The 19,789-nt window shown below is 52.9% G+C and overlaps 1 protein-coding gene across 8 annotated transcripts in view; it reads left to right on the forward strand.

Annotated features, from left to right (window-relative positions):
• Positions 1-19,789, forward strand: part of Tnrc18 (trinucleotide repeat containing 18) — a 92,490-nt gene that overhangs the window by 14,394 nt on the left and 58,307 nt on the right. For 4 of the 8 annotated variants that reach the window (XM_075974063.1, XM_075974091.1, XM_075974082.1 and 1 more), the window contains exons 3-5: positions 10,466-10,621; positions 13,449-13,574; positions 14,768-16,387. In XM_075974063.1, the coding sequence (XP_075830178.1) occupies positions 10,466-10,621; positions 13,449-13,574; positions 14,768-16,387 (1,902 nt within the window). Of the gene's footprint in view, positions 1-8,560; positions 8,797-10,465; positions 10,622-13,448; positions 13,575-14,767; positions 16,388-19,789 lie in introns of those variants that run through there. The other 4 variants (XM_075974100.1, XM_075974117.1, XM_075974125.1 and 1 more) reach the window with 2 other exon arrangements.

Consider the following 19,789-nt stretch of genomic DNA (forward strand, 5'->3'; position numbering starts at 1 on the left):
AAATTGGCAGGACCAGAAATATTCTAATTTGATTGTCTTGTCTGTTTGTTTGAGACAGGATCTCTATCAGCTCCTACTGGCCTCCATTCCTTGTAATCCTCCTGCCTCAGCTGTCTAAGTGCTGGGATCTGGGGCATGATCCCTTATATCTTACTAGTTTTTTGTTTTGTTTTGGTTCTCTGGATGGAGCCCAGGGCTTCACACACCCAAAATCAGCAGTCTGCCGCTGTGTTACAGCCTGGTTCAGTTTATTTGTTTATTTGTATGTGTTTATCCAGAGGCAGGGTGTTAAGTGGCCCAGGTTGACTTGGGCTTTTCCTGTATAGCTGTGTAGGATGGTTTTCTTGCTTCCTGGGGTGCTGGGGTTATGTGTGTCACAAAGCCTGGTTTATGGGTGCTGTAGATCAGGACTTAGTGCAGGCTAGAGTTATACCCACTAGCCTTTTGCGTGTGTGTTTGTGTGTGTGTGTGTGTGTGTGAGAGAGAGAGAGAGAGAGAGAGAGAGAGAGAGAGAGAGAGAGAGAGAGAGAGAGAGGAGAGAGAGAGAGAAACAGTGGGCGATTGAGAAGTGCATGCTTGTGTGTGCGTGGGTATGGGTGTATGTGTCTGCATATATGTTAGTGTGTGAAAGTGAGCCATTGAGAAGTGTGTGCATGTGTGTGGGAGGGTGTGGGTGTCCATACGTGTATATGTATAGACACATATATGAAAGTGGGCAAACAAGAAGTTGGTGTGTGAGCGCGCACGTGAAAGAGTGGGCAAGCAGGAAGTGCAGGTAGAAGTCAGTGGACACCTTGGGCCTGGGTATATTTGGTTGTCTCATCATGTGGGTCCCAGGGATCGAACTCAGATCATCAGGCTTGGCGGCAACCCCCTTACCTACTGAGACATCGTTGTGCTGAGGCTTCTGTTTGGTGTGACGCCTCACTTTGCCCAAGCAGTCCCTTGGAAGTCCAGCCATCCCTAACTCTGTCACTCCTGAGGCTGGAGTGGTCCTTAGGGGATGCATTCTTTCCACGAGGAAGTCCCTCTGTAATTACCTGCTTGCTGATTGTGACCAGTCTGAAGCCTTCAGGGCCCAGGCTGAGTGGACTATTTGCATGTCATTGGTTAAGCTGGTCTTGACCTCTCTCTGGGAGCCTTTGATACTCTTTTTATTTAAATCTTAGGCATCTACTTTTCAGGGCAACACATCCGGTGGTAGGTGAGACAAAGCCCGTGCACCCCGGGGAGAGTGCCCGATTTCTAGTTGTTGAGGGGCTTGGATTTGTTGGGGGGCGGCTGGAGGTTGCAGTTCTAGAGCTTGAGCGTAGGGGCAGGTAGGGTGGGGAGGCTGGGACGGGCTTTAATCTCTCTGGTCCCAGCCCCTAGTCCCTCCTCCTAGGGGTGGGGCTGACTTTTTAAGGCTAGCTTTTGCCTCAGCCCAGGGAGGCCAGAGGAGGTAGCAGCAGCCGCAGGTCCGCTGTGCCCCGAAAGCTCAGGGAATGCCTACACACCTGCCGCCCCAGCTCTTGCTGTCACCTGGTAAGTGTCAGAATGCCAGGGAGTGGAGAGTTCCAGTGTCTTTGCCTTCTTAACGCCCTTGATTATTTTACAGGGTATGGGAAGGCTCAGAGAGGTTGGATTGCCTGCCTGGGGTCACACAGCGGGCACATGAAGCATTCAGAAGCCGGGCTTTAGCTGTCGCTGGGATGCTGGGGGCGAGTGGGGGTAGGGGATGTTAAGAGGGATTTTTCTCACTAGAGTCATCTTTTTAAAAGAAGCATTGCTTTGGGGTTGGAGAGATGGCTTAGTGGTTAAGAGCAGCGACTGTTCTTCGGAGGAACAGGGTTCTATTCCCAGCACCCACATGGCCGCTCACAACTGTGTCACTCCAGTTCCAAGGGATCTGGCACCCTCACACAGGCAAACATGCAGGCAAAACAGCAACGAGTCTTGAGAAACATGACTTTTTATTTATTTGTCTGGCTGTGTGCCAGCGACATGTGCCAGGGTGCACACGTGGAGGTCAGAGGACCGTTTGCGGGCATCACCTCTCTCCTTCCGCAGTGTGGGTCCCAGGGATGGAACTCAGTCATCAGACTTGCCAGCAGGCCTTTTATCCACTGAGCCACCTCACCAGCTGGACCAGTTGGTGTGTGTGTGTGCGCGCGTGCGTGCATGTGTGTGTGTGTGTTACCTGCTATGGCTTGAGTATGGAGGATAGCTTTTGGGAGTTGGTTCTCTTCGTTGTTGGATCACCCATGGCTTGAACTCTGGTCACACGGCTTGCTCGGTGAGCACTTTTTTTTTTTTTAAGATTTATTTATTTATTATGCATACAACGTGCTGTTGGCATGTATGCCCACATGCCAGAAAGAGGGCACCAGATCTCATTACAGATGGTTGTGAGCCACCATGTGGTTGCTGGGAATTGAACTCGGGTCCTCTGGAATAGTAGCCACTGCTCTTAACCTCTGAGCCATCTCTCCGGACCTCGGTGAGAACTTTTACCCTCCGAATTATTTCACCCGTTCCGGACTCAACTTTTATTTATTTATTTGCCTTGCTTTTTTTTTTTTGTAAATTATATCCGTGACAGAGCTCATGGGAATTAGTCAAGGTATAAAATATCCTAGGCTTCTGAAAGCTCTGGTTAGTCATTGGCCTCTCGCGCCCCTTTCTACCCCTCCCTTTGTGCTCATTCCTGTTCCCATTGGCCCCCCACGGGAAACAGTGAGTCCACAGCTCTTACTCTGCCCCTCCCTCATCTCACCTCTAGCTGCACAGTTCAGTGCGCCTGCGCGCGTACTGCACAGCTGTCTTTGTCCCCCGACTTCTTCCTTTCGCCCTCCCCCAGCTCCTGGGACCTACCCTTCAGCTTCCTCTTTTAGTGACTCGGCGCCTCTGGGTTCCGTGTCACCAGGTCCCTTATGCAGTGTTTGCTCTTTTGCTTGAGCAGGTGTCACGCCCCCCCCTTTTAAAGGCAGAATAATACTCCACTGCACAGCCGTGCCACAGATTTGTTTACCCACTCGCCCACTGAAGAACTCTTGGGCTATTTCTGTCTGCGACTATTTGAGAACATTACTGCATTGCTTCTGGTGTACAGATAACTTCAAATTCCTCCCAGGACTCAGCATTACAGGCCTGAGCCTTCACACCTGGCTTACATTTTTTTTTTTTAAATTTCCCCTTTAAGACAGCGTCTCTAACCGAGGTTGGCCTTGAGCTGGCCAAGTAGCCAAAGATGACCCTGTGCGCTCCAAATCCTGTCCCCACCTTCCTCCAAGTGCTGGGATCAGAGGCAAGCACCACCTTGTCTACTTTTTTTTTGCTTTTGAGCCAGGGTCTAGCTGTGCAGCCTAGCTGCCTTATGATATTTGGGTTACAGGTGAGCGGAGCATCTATACACACAGCTTGAATACTGTGACTTTAGGTGCCCAAGCCTGCGGCCCAGTGGACGGGAAGGAATGGAGCCACCATGGCTGACTTCCCTGCTGCCTTTGGAAGCAGCGTGGGGCAGGGCCTGTAAGCAGGGAAGAGAGGCATGTGGACAGCCTGATTACCCCATAAGCTGGAGCTGTTTGGGAAAGGGGAGGGGAGGGGTGGGCCTTATTCTCTGTCTGTGTCATTATATGAATCCGGATTCCCAGCTGCTGTGCAGAGACCTTAGGTGCTGAGTCCCAGGTGTATTAGCCTTGGAAAGCCCTTTCTTCCTCTGATGAATGGCTTCCAGGGTGCCAGTGCATACCTGAGACCCAGAGACAAAGGTAGCACCGATATGAATATGGACTGTGGACTTCTTTCCTTTCTTCTTTTCCCTCCCTCCCTCCCTCCCCTCTTCGCTCCTTCCTTCCTTCCTTCCTTCCTTCCTTCCTTCCTTCCTTCCTTCCTTTCGTGGTTTTTCGAGACACAGATTTATCCGTGTCCTGGAATTTACTCTTGTAGACCATGCTAGTATCGAACTCAAGACATCCACCTGGCTCTGCCTCCCGAGTGCTGGGATCACGTTGGTTTTTCTTACATAGTCATACCCCTGATAAACTCTTGTTAAGAGTAGACACAGTAAGAAACAAGCAATGATGACCTACTGCACAGGAGAACAATCAGGGTTGGAATGGGGCTCCTTTGGGTAGGTGCTTGGCTAACATGCAGGAAGCTCTGGGCTTTCCCAGCAATGCTGCAATCAGGCATGGTGGTGCAGCCCTGAAATCCCAGCACTCAGGAGGTGGAGGCAGGGTGATCAGGAGTTCAGGGTCCTCTTCAGCTACCTAGCAAAATTAGGATCAGCCTGGGCTAAATGAGACCCTGTCTCAAAAATAAAAATGGGGCTGGAGAGTTGGCTCAGCAGACGAGAGCATTTCTGGCTTTTGCAGAGGACTAGAGTTTGATTCCGGCAGCCACAATGGATAATTCAGAACCACCTGTAGCTCTGAGGGTGCCTTCGCTTGTGTGCACACACCCGCATGCACATGTACGTGCATAGTTAAGACAGTGAGTATTTAAGAGGGCAAATATAATAAGCACACTCAGAAAAAAAAGATTTCATCTTTATTTACCGCGTGTGGTCGTCTGGGTGCAGAGGCCTGCCATCATGTCCTCGTGAAGGTCAGAGGCCAGCTTGGGGAAGTTGTCCTCCCCCACCACCATCTGGGTGCTGGGGATTGAACTCAGGTTGTGAGCTTGTTGGCAATTCTTTTACTTGCTGAGCCATCAGGCTGGCCCACGAGTACACTTTAATACAAGTAGTGTGACTGTGGTTTCTCCTAAAATATCTAATATCTCTCTCTCTGTGTCTCTGTCTCTCTCTCTCTTTCTGTCTTTCTTTCTTTCAAGATGGACTTACTTTATATCCCAAGCTGGCTTAAAAACTGAGGTCAGACTGCTGGCGTCACAGGTGAACCTTGCCGTGTAATCTTATGTTGCAGCCACCCCTCCCCCCTTTTCTGAGCTGGTTTCATGGAGCCCAGGCTGGCATAGAACTGTGCTAGCTATGGAATCACTGATGACCTAGAACTTGGGGTGCTCCTGCCTCCACCTTTGAAGGGCTGGGATTCCAGGTGTGGCCTCTTCACCCTCATCCTTCTTTGGGGAATGATGCGAGACATTTTATTTGACAAATTGAAGCATCTGGAATAATGTAGCACTAAGTTTGGACACTGGAGGGGGGAGCAGGCGGTGAATGAGTTAACGGCAGCAGGTAAGGCGACTTGGATGCATTTGAAAGATTGCTGCTTCGCTTACGGGTAGAATAGACGAGAAGGATGCAAGATTTCATCAGGCTGTTCCGAATGGCATGGGGTTTAAAACTTTCCCGTTTGTTTACTTCTGGGATTTCTTTTCATCTAACACTACTGGATTATGGTTAAATCATAAATAGGGTCAACTTCAGGCTTCTGGTGATTTTAGCCAGAGCGCAGGCAGGATGCTACTGGCTCTCCAAGAGGATTGTATCCCGGCCTTTACAGACAGTACCCCTTACATCTATGGAGGTCACGGGCGGTGTGATAAGGAACTACGGTGTGTGGAATTCCCCTTCAACCCGTCGGTCCAGGCAAGCCGCTGCGGCTTTACTTTCCTGGCTTTCTCCTTTGTAACCTAATGCGTGTGACTAACTCCTTCCGGGATGAGCATGGGTTACAGGAGCTAGTGAGGTATGCGCTTGGCACACGGCCTGGTGTGTAGGAAAACGACTTGGGAAAGTTGGGAGTTTTATGAATGCCATTAAATCTTTGTACAGGAAGCAGAGATACACAAGCAGGCACTCGGCCTGGCTGTGAGTAGGTGGCCCCTTGTTAACCCCGACTTCTGAAGATGTGTTTCTTTCTTGAAGTGCTGGGGATGGAACCCAGGACTTCATGTGTAGTATTCAGACACTCTACAAATTCACTATAGCCCATCTGTCTTTGATTTTTAAAAAATTTACCTGTGTGTGCACACACACACACAGGTTTTTCAAGACAAGGTTTCTCTGTGTAGCCTTGGCTGTGTCTGCGCAAGCTGGCTGTCATTCCTCAGGAAGTTGTTCATTTCCTTTGAAGCAGGGTCTCTCAACGGCCTGGGGTAGGCTAGGCTGCTTGACTGAGCCCTAGGGGTCTGCCTGTCTTTACTTCCTTAGCCTTGGGATGACACAGGTGTGTCATCACCTCTGACTGTGTGGGTGTGGCTTTTCAAGGGGGGGGGGTGTCTCTGTGTAGCCCTGGCTGTCCTGGAACTTTCTCTGTAGAACAGGCTGGCTTTAAATTCACAGAGATCCGTCTGCCTCTGCCTCCTGAGTGCAGGGATAAAGGCGTGCACCACCATTGTAGCAGAGAGTGCTTGGAATTTTGATACCACTTTGAATATTCTGATCTTGGAAGCTAAGCAGCTTTGGGCCTGATTAGTGCTTGGATGGGCTAAGAACTTGGATCTTTTGGTAGAAATGACATTCACATGCGTGAGGATCTGGACTGATATCCAGCACCCTTGTGAAACCACAGAAGAGGCATCACCTGTCTAGAATCCAGGTGCTGGGGAGTCTGAGATAGGAGGCTCCCTCAGGCTCACTGGCCAGCCAGTCTAACCAAGTCAGAGCCCTAAGTCCAGGGACAAACCTTGTCACAAAAAAATAAGATGCAGAGTGATTGAGGAGGACGTCTGAGGTCAGCTTCAGGATCTGCATGCACAGGTACACACATGAACACGTGGGTGTACACACACACACACACATGTACAATTCAAAGATAGCGTGTCAATAACTTACAGTCGCTCACTTCTCATCTGAGGAAGGATAAATTGTGTGTGGGTAGGGCAAGTGGACCCCCTCAGACCCTGACCTTGAAGGAGTCAATTAGCCAGTCATTTGTGACAACAGCTGGTACTACACGGCACCCCCGTGGCAGACAGCACTCAAATCCTGTCACAGACAGAAGCTTCTTGAATCTTTCCATGCATCAGCCTTGGAGGGAGAAGGTGGTGATGCATTATGTGTTTCACACAGCCCGGGGCGATTTAGAGATTGGCCGGAATGACAGCCCCGGGTTGGGAGTGGTGGCGCCTGACTGTGGACTGTGGTCCTGGCGCTCACTCGGGAAGGCTAAGGTAGGAGGACCCCCTGACCGCTGGAGGCTAGCGTGGCCTGCATAGTGAGGGCTAGAGCGGCTTGGGCTACGGTGAAATCTTGTTTCAGAAAAAAAAGAAAAAGCGGGCCATGGAGATGGCTCAGTGCGTAAGAGTGCTTACTGTGCAAGCCTGGGGACCTGAGTTCAAATCCCAGCCCCCACACTAGCAGCTGGGAAGACATGTGCATATGTTGAATGGACACAAATTTGTATACATGTGTGCACACACGCGCACACAGAGTGAGCCTAGGAGCTAGAACATGACTTCTGCTCATCCTCAGAGTCCCGCTTTGTCCCAGTTCTTCCCCGGGGAGACTGACTGTCCACAGCCAACTCCTTCAGTTTTTAGCCGGGAGAAACCTTCAGCTCAGAACATTGCTGAATTAAATCTAAATTAATTGAGATTTAATAAAACAAAACCATAGAGTTCTTCAGTCTCCATAGCTGCGTTTCAGATGCTCAGGCCTGACACGTGGTCAGTGGCTGCCACATCTCCAACAGCACAGCATCTGCTGGGCCCTGGTCCTCTCTATGTCGCTGCCATAATTTATCTACCTAGTCCTGTACCTCGTAGACCCTGCTGTGCTCTGGCTTTGTTGAGGATGTCAGGGAGGTGATGAGGCTGGTGGGCCTCGTGGAACTGTTCTGCAGGAGACATCTTAAGTACTGTGAGTGGAACCCAGTACCTTGATCATGCTAGGTGGGTGGGTGCTCTACCACTGACCTACACCCCTCACTGGGGGATTCTAGGCAGGGGCTCCACCACTGAGCCACACCCCAGCCCCTCACTGGGGGATTCTAGGCAGGGGCTCTACCACTGAGCCACACCCCAGTTTCTCACTGGGGGATTCTAGGTAGGTGCTCTACCACTGAGCCACACCCCAGCCCCTCACTGGGGGATTCTGGCAGGTGCTCTACCACTGAGCCACACCCCAGCCCCTCACTGGGGGATTCTGGCAGGTGCTCTACCACTGAGCCACACCCCAGCCCCTCACTGGGGGATTCCAGGCAGGGGCTCTACCACTGAGTCACACCCCAGCCCCTCACTGGGGGATTCTAGCCAGGGGCTCCACCACTGAGCCACACCCTAGCCCCTAATCCTGACCAGCCTTGACTTATTCTAGTCCACAGTGGTTTCGAACTTTCCATCCTCTTGCCTCTCCTGAGGCTCTAATGACTGTCCTGTGCCATCTCTCCTGACTTTGTGCCAACTTTAAGATTGCCGCTCCATGCAATGGCTTACCTGGTCACTGGAATCCCCCCAGATGCCCCTCCCCCCCAGCCTGGGAGGCAGTAGTTGGGGTACTTTGAAGCCCTGATGGTGACAGGAACCGTTGGTGGCATCCGGGCCCCAACGCTTCTCTGGGTGCTGCTTACTGGGTTTCACAAGCCCAGGCAGGGGCAGGCCCGGGCCCTGCGCTTCCGCACAGCCTGGGCAGGAAGAACTGGTGGCTGATGTAAGCCTTTGCGCAAACCCCTGGCTACTGGCTTCCGGACCTTTCTACCCGCCATCTGCCACATCAAGGAGGAAGCCTAGGGCTTGGCAGGGCCCCGAGACCCTACTTCTCTCTGGGCTCGGGCAACATGAATGTGCTGACCGGCCACGAGGGCCCTTGGCCCACAGGAGTTGGCGCTGGACTCTGGGCTGCAGGAGTTGGTGCTGGATGCTGGAGAGGGACTGGGCTGCAGTGACGGTGGCTGGACATAGACCATGGTAACAGGCATGTGGTCAGAGGGTGTATGCCATCTCTAGCTACTACTGTCCTTACTGGCGGGGGGTGGGGGGAATCAGTGAGGAAGCCTGGCCTTTCGCTTACTCACTTTGTCCGTGTTTACCCCAAAGGGGATGGGGTGTATTTAGAAATTCTCTCTCCTTTGAGAGGCAGTCATTGGGCTTTAGGGATATGGGGCTTGCATGGGAGGGCTGTTGGGGACATGGGTGGAGACTACAAGTTCCCTGTGGCTTAGACCGGGGCCCCTGGCGTCTGAGTCGTACATCCTGTCTGTGTCCAGTGTAATGTTACTTGCTGTGCTGTCTGCAAACAGTGCCCACCTCTCAGGGACTAGAGAAGGCCTTCGTGTGTTTATACAGAACCCTCTGCTGGGGACCGGCCAAGGATAGGAACCTGGGGCTTGGTAAGGGTGCTGGGCCTAGTTATATGTTCAGGGCTCACTGCCTGTCTCGCAGGGTATACTGGGGAGAGCTTGAAGTCGCCCACAAAACATCTGGCCTATTTACTATTACTGTTCCTGAAACTACCATTATATAATTCTTGTTAAATGCATGCCTCCCACCCAATTTTTGTTTTTTAAATAGTATTATTATTATTTTTTTTCTAGTGCTGAAGATTGAGCCTAGGTCCTCATGCATACTAGCACTAGCTAGTACATGACATCCCATCCCCAGACTGAGGATGGGTGCTTCAGACAGAGTCTCCTCCTGTAGGCAGACTACCTGGTCTTGAATTGTGAATTCAGATGACAGACGTAACTATCAGGACAGGCTCCATCATTTTAAGACCTTTTTTTTTTAAAAAATTTTTCGAGACAGGGTTTCTCCATAGCTTTTAGTTCCTGTCCTGGAACTAGCTCTTGTAGACCAGGTGGCCTCGAACTCACAGAGATCCGCCTGCCTTTGCCTCCTGAGTGCTGGGATTAAAGGCGTGCGCCACCACCGCCCAGCGAACTTTTCATTTTTTGAGGCGAGGACTGACTCTGACTGTGTAGCCTAGGTTAGCTTAGAATCTGCCATCCTTCTGCCTCAGCTCACAAGTGCTGGTGTTATAGGTGCATGCCACCATTCCTGATGTTCACTGTTTGCCTTGCTCCTTGCGATGGTCCTCTCAGGGTGGGCTGTGAGATGTCCTGCTGGGTGTGCAGGCAGTCGCTGCTCCTTGGCTATGCCAAGGCTTTTCCTCCTTGGCCTCAGTTAGTGGGCATGTGCAGTCCCTAGACACTCAGGCTCTTGCACATCCTGGATGACTGTGGGGTCCTTGGGGATGTTGGTGTCCTGTGCTGAGGTCAGAACATGAGCTCCTTCTCCAGTGGCCATCGTCTTCCTTATTCCGTGGGTCCCCTGGGTGGTCCTTGGGGCCCCCTACTCCCATTCTCAACTGGGCTCAGGCTTGCATCAGCAGCCAGAGTGGTAAAACTTCTCTGGGGGATGGAGGGGTGCTGAACCTGAGGGAAACCTAGCTATCTTCCTTGGTTGCTATAGTGGTTGGGCCCATAGGTTGTGGTCCAGGCTGACCAAGGGGTGCAATGCCTTTTGATTTCTGGCAGTGAAGGGTTCATGGAGTAGGGGACCTTGGGATGGCAGTCCAGGTGTCACAACCTGTTTTTCTGGCTGCCTGACAGGGACCCCCCCCCCCTTTTCTCTGCAGGCGAGGCCTTCTTGGGCAGCTTTGTGGCCAGCGGGATGGGGCCTTCGACCCCTTCTCAGGGAAGCCCGGTATCCCTGCCCTCTGACCTCTCCTTCCGCTCCCCCACCCCCAGCAACCTACCCATGGTGCAGCTGTGGGCTGCCCACGCCCATGAAGGTAAGGAGTGGGCCAGATGGGAGGGGCTGAGGGCTGCTGGGCCACTGTCTCAACCATGATGACAATTTTACGCCCCCAACACCATTCTCAACAACTTTCTTCCCATGGCCTCCCCGTTTCCCCTTTAGTGCTCTGTGCTCAGTCTTGTTACCACAGGGCCTTTGCACAGCCATTTATACCTCTGCTTGCAGCTCTCACCCCGCCCATTGGCTCCTCCTTCAGCCATTGGCTCCTCTCCCTGCTGTCCTGTAAAAGAGGACAAAAGGTTTACCTGTGCAATTATTCCCAGGTGGTGTGCGCTCTGAGGGCAGTAACTGTGTTTATTCAATGAGAATCCCCCCACACTTACCCCCATCTCACACCCCAACTATTGTGGGGAGCCATAGACCTGGGTACTCTGGGCTCCTTTTTGGGGGGCAGAGCTAGGGATTAAACCAATATAAGGCCCCATGCATGGGAGGTGTGTCTCCTCCACCTCTGGCTCTGGTAGATTTGGGGTATTGGTTGGTTGAGATTGGGGTCCTCTTATGTCTTATGGACCTTGAGGGCTCCCCTAGAGTCTGGGGTGCTGTAGTTGTGGGAGACCCCTGTTGTCTGCTTTAGGCTTCCTGGGCCATTCCCTACCTCCTGGGGTTGGAGGCATAATGGATGCCCAGCAGCCTGGGGTTGTGGGCTATAGCCGGAAGTGTCCCTGTTAGGTGTCACAGCATGGTCTTTCCTGTATGGAGGTCACTAAGGCCTCTTAGGACGGGCACCCGAATCCAGGAATGAGTCTATACACCATGCACGGGGAGGGCTGTGTCCCCTCTGCTGGGTGTTTGCTGTGGTCTGGGATGATGGTGGCTTGTGTGGGCTGGTGTTCTGAGCCCCTCCCACCGAGCTCTGCCCGGGTGAGTGGTGAGCAGGGGCCTGGACAAGCAAAGGGCGCCTCTCCTGTGTCACCTCATTCCTCGTTCCTCAGTCCTTCCCGGCATGCTGATAGCTACAGCAAACACACGCCACTGACGTGATCTGATCCTGGGGCTGCATTCTTGGGCCCCCTCCATCCTCTGCAGCAGCCTGGGAAGGGACTGCGGTGCCCATCTTGATGCATGAGAGTGGAGGGACCTGCTGCGTGCAGCTGAGCATTTGTTCATGTTTACCTGTAGTGCTGTGGACTGGCGTCTGTTCTGTTTTGCGTTTTGCGTTGTGGATTGCCTTGTCTTGTTCTGTTTTGTTTTCAAGACAAAGTCTTGCTTGCTACATAGCGCTGACAGGCCTAGAATTCACTAGAATGACCTTGAATCTGCAGCAATTCTCCTGCCTCTGCTTTTCAAGTACTGGGACTACCTGTGTGAAGCCATCACTCTGGACACCCCCATTTATTTGTTTGTTTGTTTTGAGACAAGAGGTCTTACTTACTGTGTTGCCCAGGCTGGCCTTGAACTTGCAGAGATTCACCTGCCTCTGCCTCCAGAGTACTAGGATCAGAGGTGTGCACCACCATCACGTCTGGCCTTATTTCTTACTTTGTGGCAGGTTCTCGCTAAGTTGCCCCAGACTAACCTTGAGTTTCCCTCAGTCTCTCAAGTAGCCAGGATTACTGGCCTGTATCTGCAGAGCACTGCCTGTTTGTGATTCTTTGGTGGGAGGGAGGCAGGTGCTGGAGAATCAAATTCAGGACTTTGTGAATGTCAGGCCAGCGTCCAGAGCACTGTCCCTATCCCCATCAGTGTTGTTTTGTTGTTGTTGTCTTTGCATTTTTTTCTTCCTCAAGACAAGGTCTCTCTGTACAGCCCTGGCTGCCCTGGCACTCTGCTGCCCCTACACTGCTTTGTAGACCAGGTTGGCCTTGAACTCACAGAGATCTGCCTGCTTCTGCTGGGATTAAAGGCGTATGTCACCACCCCCTGGCTACCTGGTGGTCTTCAATTTAATGTATTAGGTGATGTGGAGAAAAAACATTAGCCCAAAAGGCTGGGGACATGCCTTGCTTCTCTGTCCTCAGACAGACCACAGTTTAGGGTCAGGGACACTGCCTCTTGTGCTCTCCAGTCCCAGGCAGGCGGAAGAAAAGCTTTGCCTGGCTCCTCAGTGCCCACCTTTCTGGCTCCTCGTGCCTGCCCTACTTTCATTCTTTGCGGGCCCTTAGTTGTCCCTGTTCATCACCTGTAGCCACCACCCTTTTTGAAGTCACACCACTTTTGCCGTGGGCTTCACCGTGGGAGCCCTTTCAGGAGGCTTGAAGGGTCCTCCTTGCAAGAGTGGGCAGCCAGACCTGCCTGGCTTCTGCGTTCAGAGAAGTCAAGTAATCAAATGTGAGGCACACAGCAGAGGCGGGAGGCCCCTGAAATCCACTCATCCAGGGTCCACACTTGACTGAGGTTGTCTGGGTGTGGGGTCCAGGGCCTTCAGTTCAAAGCTGGGTTTAGCTGCAGTTTGATCTCTTAGATAGTGGTCCATTGTGAGTCTGTTTTTTGTTGTTGTTTTGTTTTGTTTTGCTTTGCTTTGCTTTTAATCTGTAAAATGAGATAAGAGTGTTGCTTTTGAGGTTTAAATGAGAATAATGGCTCTTCTTGTTTGGTTCCCTCCTGAGTTTGGTTCTGGGGTATTTGAACTTGTATCCAAGCCCTGGATTTCCTGGGCCTCAAGGAAGACTTGAGGTGGCAGGGCTTGGAGGGGGACAGTGGCCACTGTGGGAACTGGTGTTAACCGCTCAGCCTCTTGTACGAGGGGGCTGCTGGGTCACAGTGTTTTTTTTTCCCCAGGAAAAGAAAATACTAGAAGGAAGTTCCCTGTGGGGGAAGGGTGACGGACTAGTTTAGACCTCTCTGTCTTCTCTCCTTAGGCTTCTCCCACCTGCCCAGTGGATTGTACCCATCCTACCTCCACCTGAACCACCTGGAGCCCCCCAGCAGCGGGAGCCCCCTCCTCAGCCAGCTGGGTCAGTCCAGCATCTTCGATACCCAGAAAGGTCAGGAACAGAGCAGGGTGGGGCTGTTGCCTGGCAGGGAGGATCTGGCAGAGTGATTTCCTGGGGGTTCCTCTGGGAATCCTCTGTAGGATTCCAGGTATCTTTCATTGTCTCTTTCTTGGGGGGGGGGTGTCCCTAGATGGAACCCAGGGCCTTGCAGGTGCTTGGAAAAGATTCTACCGCTGAACTGCAACCCCTCCTCCAGTCCCCCAGTCTCTTCACCAGTATTTCCTTTTCTTTTATTGAGACAAGGTTTCTCTGTATAGCCCTGGCTGTCCTGGAACTCACCTTGTGGACCAGGCTGGCCTTGAACTCACTGAGATTCCCCTGTCTGGGCCTCCCAAGTGCTGGGAATAAAGGCATGTGCCACCATACCTGACCTTCACCTATATTTTCTTTTTCCTCCCTCCCCCTCCTTCCTTTCCCCCTCTCTTCTTCCCTCCCGCCAGCCCTCTGGGTGTAGATCAGAGGGCAACTCTTGGCAAGCTCTCCTTCTGCCACATTGGTGGGAGATGTTACATGCTAAGCCGTTTTACAGTCTTTCCTTCATTCCTTCCTTTCCCTCCCAGTCTTCTCTTCTCTCTCTCCACTCCCTGCCTCCTTTCTTTCTCTTTGCTCACAGCTGGTAGTCCATAGTGGCCTAGACTCTGCTACATAGCTGAGGATGCCCTTAAACTTAGCGGCCACCTGCTTTTACCAGGATTACAGGCGCAGACCTCAAGACGCCCTTTTGAGACACGGTCCCAAAGTCCCCTTGCCCGTCACTGTGTTACACAAAGCCCTTCAAGACAGGGCTTCTCTGTGTAACAGTCCTGGCTGTCCTGAAACTTTTTGTATTTGAGGGCTGGCCTTAAACTCACAGAGATCCACCTGCCTCTGCCTCCCAAGTGCTGGGATTAAGGCAAGTGCCACCACTGCCCCGTTTGCCCACAGCCTCCTGATAAGCTCTGGACAGTTCTGAAAGCAACCTTGGGCTCCTCTCCCTTTAGAAATGAGGAAACAGGCCCGGGAGGATGAGATGGCTAAAGCCAGGTTTCTGCTCATCTTCCAGGCATGCCTGGCCCTTCCCTCTGAAAGACCACGTCCCCTACACGTTGTCTCTCAGGGGTGCCATGCTCCCTTGGTTGAGGGGAAGGAATCTTGGGGCTTGGAGTGGGCGAGGATCCTGACTCACTGTGTCTGTTTTTCCCTAGATGGCTTCTACCTGTCTGCGCCTGGGACCTTACACTCTCACCCATCCTCCTCCAGAACTCCCGGTGGCCACTCCTCGGGTGGCCCAGCCAAAGGCGCCTCCCGGGAAGGTGCAGGGAAGGACCGCTCAGGCCGCGGTGGAGACCCCCCTCCGTTGTTCGGCAAGAAAGACCCTCGGGCACGGGAGGAGGTGACCGTGCCTCGTGGGGTGGTGGACTTGACCCAGGAGGCCCGAGCCGAGGGCCGCCAGGACCGTGGGCCCTCACGCCTGGCTGAGCGCCTGTCACCCTTTTTGGCAGAGGCCAAAGCCAAGGGCTCTTTGCAGCCGTCCGCCCTGAGCCTCTGCAATGGAGCGGTGGACGCGGGGCTGGTGGCCGAATTGAGCCGTGGAGGTGCCAAGGAGGTAGCCAGGCAGGAGGAGAATGCCCGGCTGCTGCGGCGGGCTGAAGCTCTGCTGCCCACGGCCAGACCCTGTGGGTCTCCACTGCCACCGCCACCGCCATTGCCCCCCAAGGGTCCCCCTGCACCCCCTTCCTCGACACCTGCTGGTGTCTATACCGTGTTCCGTGAACCAGGCCGTGAGCACCGTGTGGTGGCACCCACCTTTGTGCCTTCTGTGGAGGCCTTTGATGAGCGTGTGGGACCCATCCAGATAGCATCCCAGGCTCGCGATGCCAGGGCCAGAGAGCGCGAGCCAGGCCGTCCTGGGGTCCTGCAGGGTCCCCCTGGATCTCCACGACTGGAGCGACCAGAGGTCCTGCGGGAGAAGAGTTCTGTCATCCGCTCCCTCAAGCGTCCACCTCCATCCGAGGGACCTCCAGCCCGCTCCTCCCGGTCCTCCCCGGATGCCCGCACCTACCTGCCCCCCAAGGACCTACTCAAGCCTGAGGCTGATCCGAGACCTTGTGAGCGTGCACCCAGAGGCTCCAGCTCCTCTGCTGCCCACCAGGCTGCCAAGTTCTTTGGCCTGGAACCATCCCGACCCCCTGTGCCGGAACACAAGTGGAAACCCTTTGAGCTGGGCAACTTTGCCACCACGCAGATGGCTGTCCTGGCTGCCCAGCACCACCATGCCAGCCGAGTCGAAGAGGAAGCAGCCGTCGCCACAGCATCCAAAAAGGCCTACCTGGACCCTGGGGGTGCAATGCCCCGTGCCTCGGCCACTTGCGGCAGGCCTGGTGCTGACCTCCACCCGGCAGCCCACGGACCCGGAGAGGCCTCTGCCATGCAGAGCCTCATCAAATACAGTGGTAGTTTTGCTCGGGAGGCCGTGGCTGTGCGCCCTGGTGGCGGTGGGAAGAAGAGCCCTTTCGGAGGCCTGGGTACCATGAAACCTGAACCTACACCCACATCTGCGGGTCCCCCCAGAGCCCAGGCCCGACTTACACACCCTGGGGTTCCTACAGCTGGAGGGGGCCGGCAGCTGAAACGGGACCCCGAGAGACCTGAGAGCGCCAAGACCTTTGGGCGGGAGGGCTCCGCCCAGGGGGAGGCTGAAGTGAGACACCCGCCTGTGGGCATTGCCGTGGCTGTGGCACGACAGAAGGACAATGGGGGCAGTAGCCGCCTGGGGCCTGGGCTGGCAGACCAGGAGCGCTCACTGTCCCTGAACAATGTCAAAGGTAGGTGCTGGGTTCCGTTTCTGTTTTAGCAGTATTGGGGGGTGCTCTGCCACTGAGTTGTGTCCTGCCCCTTCTGTTATCTTTAGGGGGGCAGTCTGGTAGAGACTCTAGCTCACTTTGTTGTCAAGAGTGATCTTGAACTTTTGATCCGCTGGCCTCCACTCCCTGAGTCCTGGGCCATCGGCATGGGTACCGTGACACTGGTCACGCAGGGCTGTGATGGTCCACTCCCTGAGTGCTGGGCCATCGGCATGGGCATCATGACATTGGTTCATGCTGGGCTGTGATGGACCCCGGGGGCTCACTGCACGCTATGCGAGCGTTCTAGCAATTGATTCACTGCCCCAGCCCCCATTTCTCATTAAGTTACTCAGACTTGTGTTTGATCTGTAGCCTAGACGGGCTTTGGGTTTATAGTAGTTGGGATTGGGATTACTCTGTGGGTACAGGTGCCGTGCGCCAATGTGGAGGTCACAGGGACAACTTGGATGCTCTTTTTTACCTTCTGCTGTGAGACAGGCTCTCTCGTTTACCTGTATTGTGTATGTGTGTACATGCATGTTGTGAGACAGGCTCTCTCGTTTACCTATATCGTGTATGTGTGTACATGCATGTTGTGAGACAGGCTCTCTTGTTTACCTGTGTATTGTGTATGTGTGTACATGCATGTTGTGAGACAGGCTCTCTCGTTTACCTATATTGTGTATGTGTGTACATGCATGTTGTGAGACAGGCTCTCTCGTTTACCTGTATTGTGTATGTGTGTACATGCATGTTGTGAGACAGGCTCTCTCGTTTACCTATATTGTGTGTATGTGTGTACATGCATGTTGTGAGACAGGCTCTCTCGTTTACCTATATTGTGTATGTGTGTACATGCATGTTGAGTGCACCACAACGCACATATGGAGGCCAGAGGACAAGTTGTCAGAAATAGTTGGTCTTCCTTGTGGGTTCTGGTGCTGGAACTCGGGTCTTCAGGCTTGGCAGCAGGTGACTTTACCCACTGAGTCACCTCGCCGGCCCGAGACAGTTTCTCTTGTGGGGCTGCGGAATCAGGCTAGCTGGTCCCAGATCTGCCACAGCTTCTCTTCTCCATTTCCCATCTGGCGAGAGGGGCTCTAGGATCATAGCCCTGAGCTATCACACTCAGCTTTCCATGCTTCTGGGGGATCCAAACTCACGTCCTCACACTTGTACTGAGTCATCTCCCTAGTCCCTAAATCTTGGTTCTGTCTGCCTCACTGTCTCACCTGGTTTTCTGTCCCCCCCCTCCCTTTTTAATAAAAGAGAGACAGTGTAGCCCTGACTAGGCTGGCTTTGAACTCATGGAGGTTCATCTGTCACTGCCTGTGGAGTTCTGGCATTTAAGGCATGCCGCCGCACTCCTGGCTGGTGTCTTACTCTTTCCCCCCAGGTCCCCCTTCTTTACACCACCACCGCTCCCTCCCAGTATTGCTTGCCCATCGTGGCTGCCATTGAAACTGTGATTGCCTTCCCCATTATCCGTGTAGACGTGTAGAATGCGGGAGAGGAGAACGAAGAAAAAGACCATTATGTTTTCCCAGCACCTCAAACACTTTCCTGACTTTGCCTGAATTCATTTTCCCGTGCAATTTGTGTCCACCCGCAGAGTGGCTAGTGCGGCACAGTCCTGGTGCTGTGCGTTGTTCCCGCATCACAGTGAGGGTTGTTTCTCCTGAGGTGGCGGACTCTTTACAAGTAGCATTTTTTTTTTTACGGCCTTTAATATTCCGTGGAGAGCACGTGCCAGCAGGTACCATAGTTAGGTTTCCGGTCCCCGGTGGGCATTTTACGTTTTCGCCTGCTCTCTTTTGTCTCGAGAGTGCTGTGTGGAATATTTCTGCACGTAGTGCCTCTGTGCTGTTTTGAGTCCCTTTGTTCTGTCCTAGAGATTCCTAGGAATAGACTAACCTCAAGCCCCCCATTCTGAGTCCTCCAGTGGGGTAGAGCCGGGCGTTGCCTCGTTCAGTACCTCTGGTGTCCAGTCAGCGTGGGGCTTGTAGCATAGCTGGTGCTGGGCAATCAGGTCAATGAGTGAGTGTTTCTCAAGTCGAGTGGCTTCCCGACAGACCCCAGTGAGTCTTTTTAGTGAAGTAACGTGCATGTGTGTGTGTGTGTGTGTGTGTGTGTGTGTGTGTGTGTGTGTGAGAGAGAGAGAGAGAGAGAGATCGTGTGTGAGAGATCATGTGTGCGTGTGAGAGAGATTGTGTGTGTGAGTGAGCGAGATTGTGTGTGTGAGAGAGATCGTGTGTGTGTGTGAGAGAGATCGTGTGTGTGTGTGAGTGAGTGAGATTGTGTGTGTGAGAGAGATCGTGTGTGCGTGTGTGTGAGAGAGATCGTGTGTGTGTGTGAGTGAGACATGAGACAGATCTTGTGTGTGTGTGTGAGAGAGAGAGATCGCGTGTGTGTGTGTTAGTGAGAGATCGTGTGTGTGTGTGTGTGTGTGAGAGAGAGAGAGAGAGAGAGAGAGAGAGATATCGATCATGTGTGTGCTGGTGCCCACAGATGTGAGAAGGTGTCATCATACCGCTTATACCTGATGAGTCATCCTGCCAAACCCCTGATTGTGTGTGTGCGCGCATGTCCGTGCATGTGTGCGCGAATGTGTGTGAACATGTGCTTGATGGAGATCAGAGAATAACGTCCTCAAATTGATTCTTTCCTTCCAGCCTGGGTTCAGGGGATCAAATTCAGGTCACCAGGCCTGTGCAACAAGCAATTTTGTCCCCTGGATCGTCTCCCGTAGTTTTTTTTTTTTCTGCCACTTCTATTTTCTTATTTATTTATTTGTGTGAGTTTGTGTTTGGTTTCGTGTGAGTATGTGGGCGTGTGTGTGCAATGTTGCACATTTTAAGGTCAGAGTACAATCTTGGGTGTGACTGTGTACTTCCAGGTGGGCTCTGAGCTCTGACGGACTCTCTAGTCTCCCTTCTGTCTCGCTGTAGGAGCTCTGGCATAAGGTCATCCGTTTTGGGTGTCCGAACCTCTGTCCTTGCACTCGCACGGTGAGCACTGTATCTGTTGACCCATCTCTCTGCCCCTCCTTCTTTTTTGTCTTTGAGACAAGGTCTTGTTAATAGTCGAGGCCAAGGCCAAACTAGCATCCCACCTGTAACCCCCTGCCTCAGCCTCCCTCACAGGTGTATATGTAAGGCCAAACTAGCATCCCACCTGTAATCCTCCTGCCTCAGCCTCCCTCACAAACTAGCATACCACCTGTAACCCCCTGCCTCAGCCTCCCTCACAGGTGTTAGCCACCACACTGGGCTCATTTCATCTGTAGTGAGAGGTTGGATCTTTTTCTGGGATTTAGCATATTGGTTTGTATTTGAGTCCTCATGTATTCCGGAGAGCCGTCTTCAGTGTGTGTTTTGAACT

This window comes from Microtus pennsylvanicus, chromosome 1 (assembly GCF_037038515.1).
Source record: "Microtus pennsylvanicus isolate mMicPen1 chromosome 1, mMicPen1.hap1, whole genome shotgun sequence".
In the NCBI taxonomy this organism is placed as follows: domain Eukaryota; kingdom Metazoa; phylum Chordata; class Mammalia; order Rodentia; family Cricetidae; genus Microtus; species Microtus pennsylvanicus.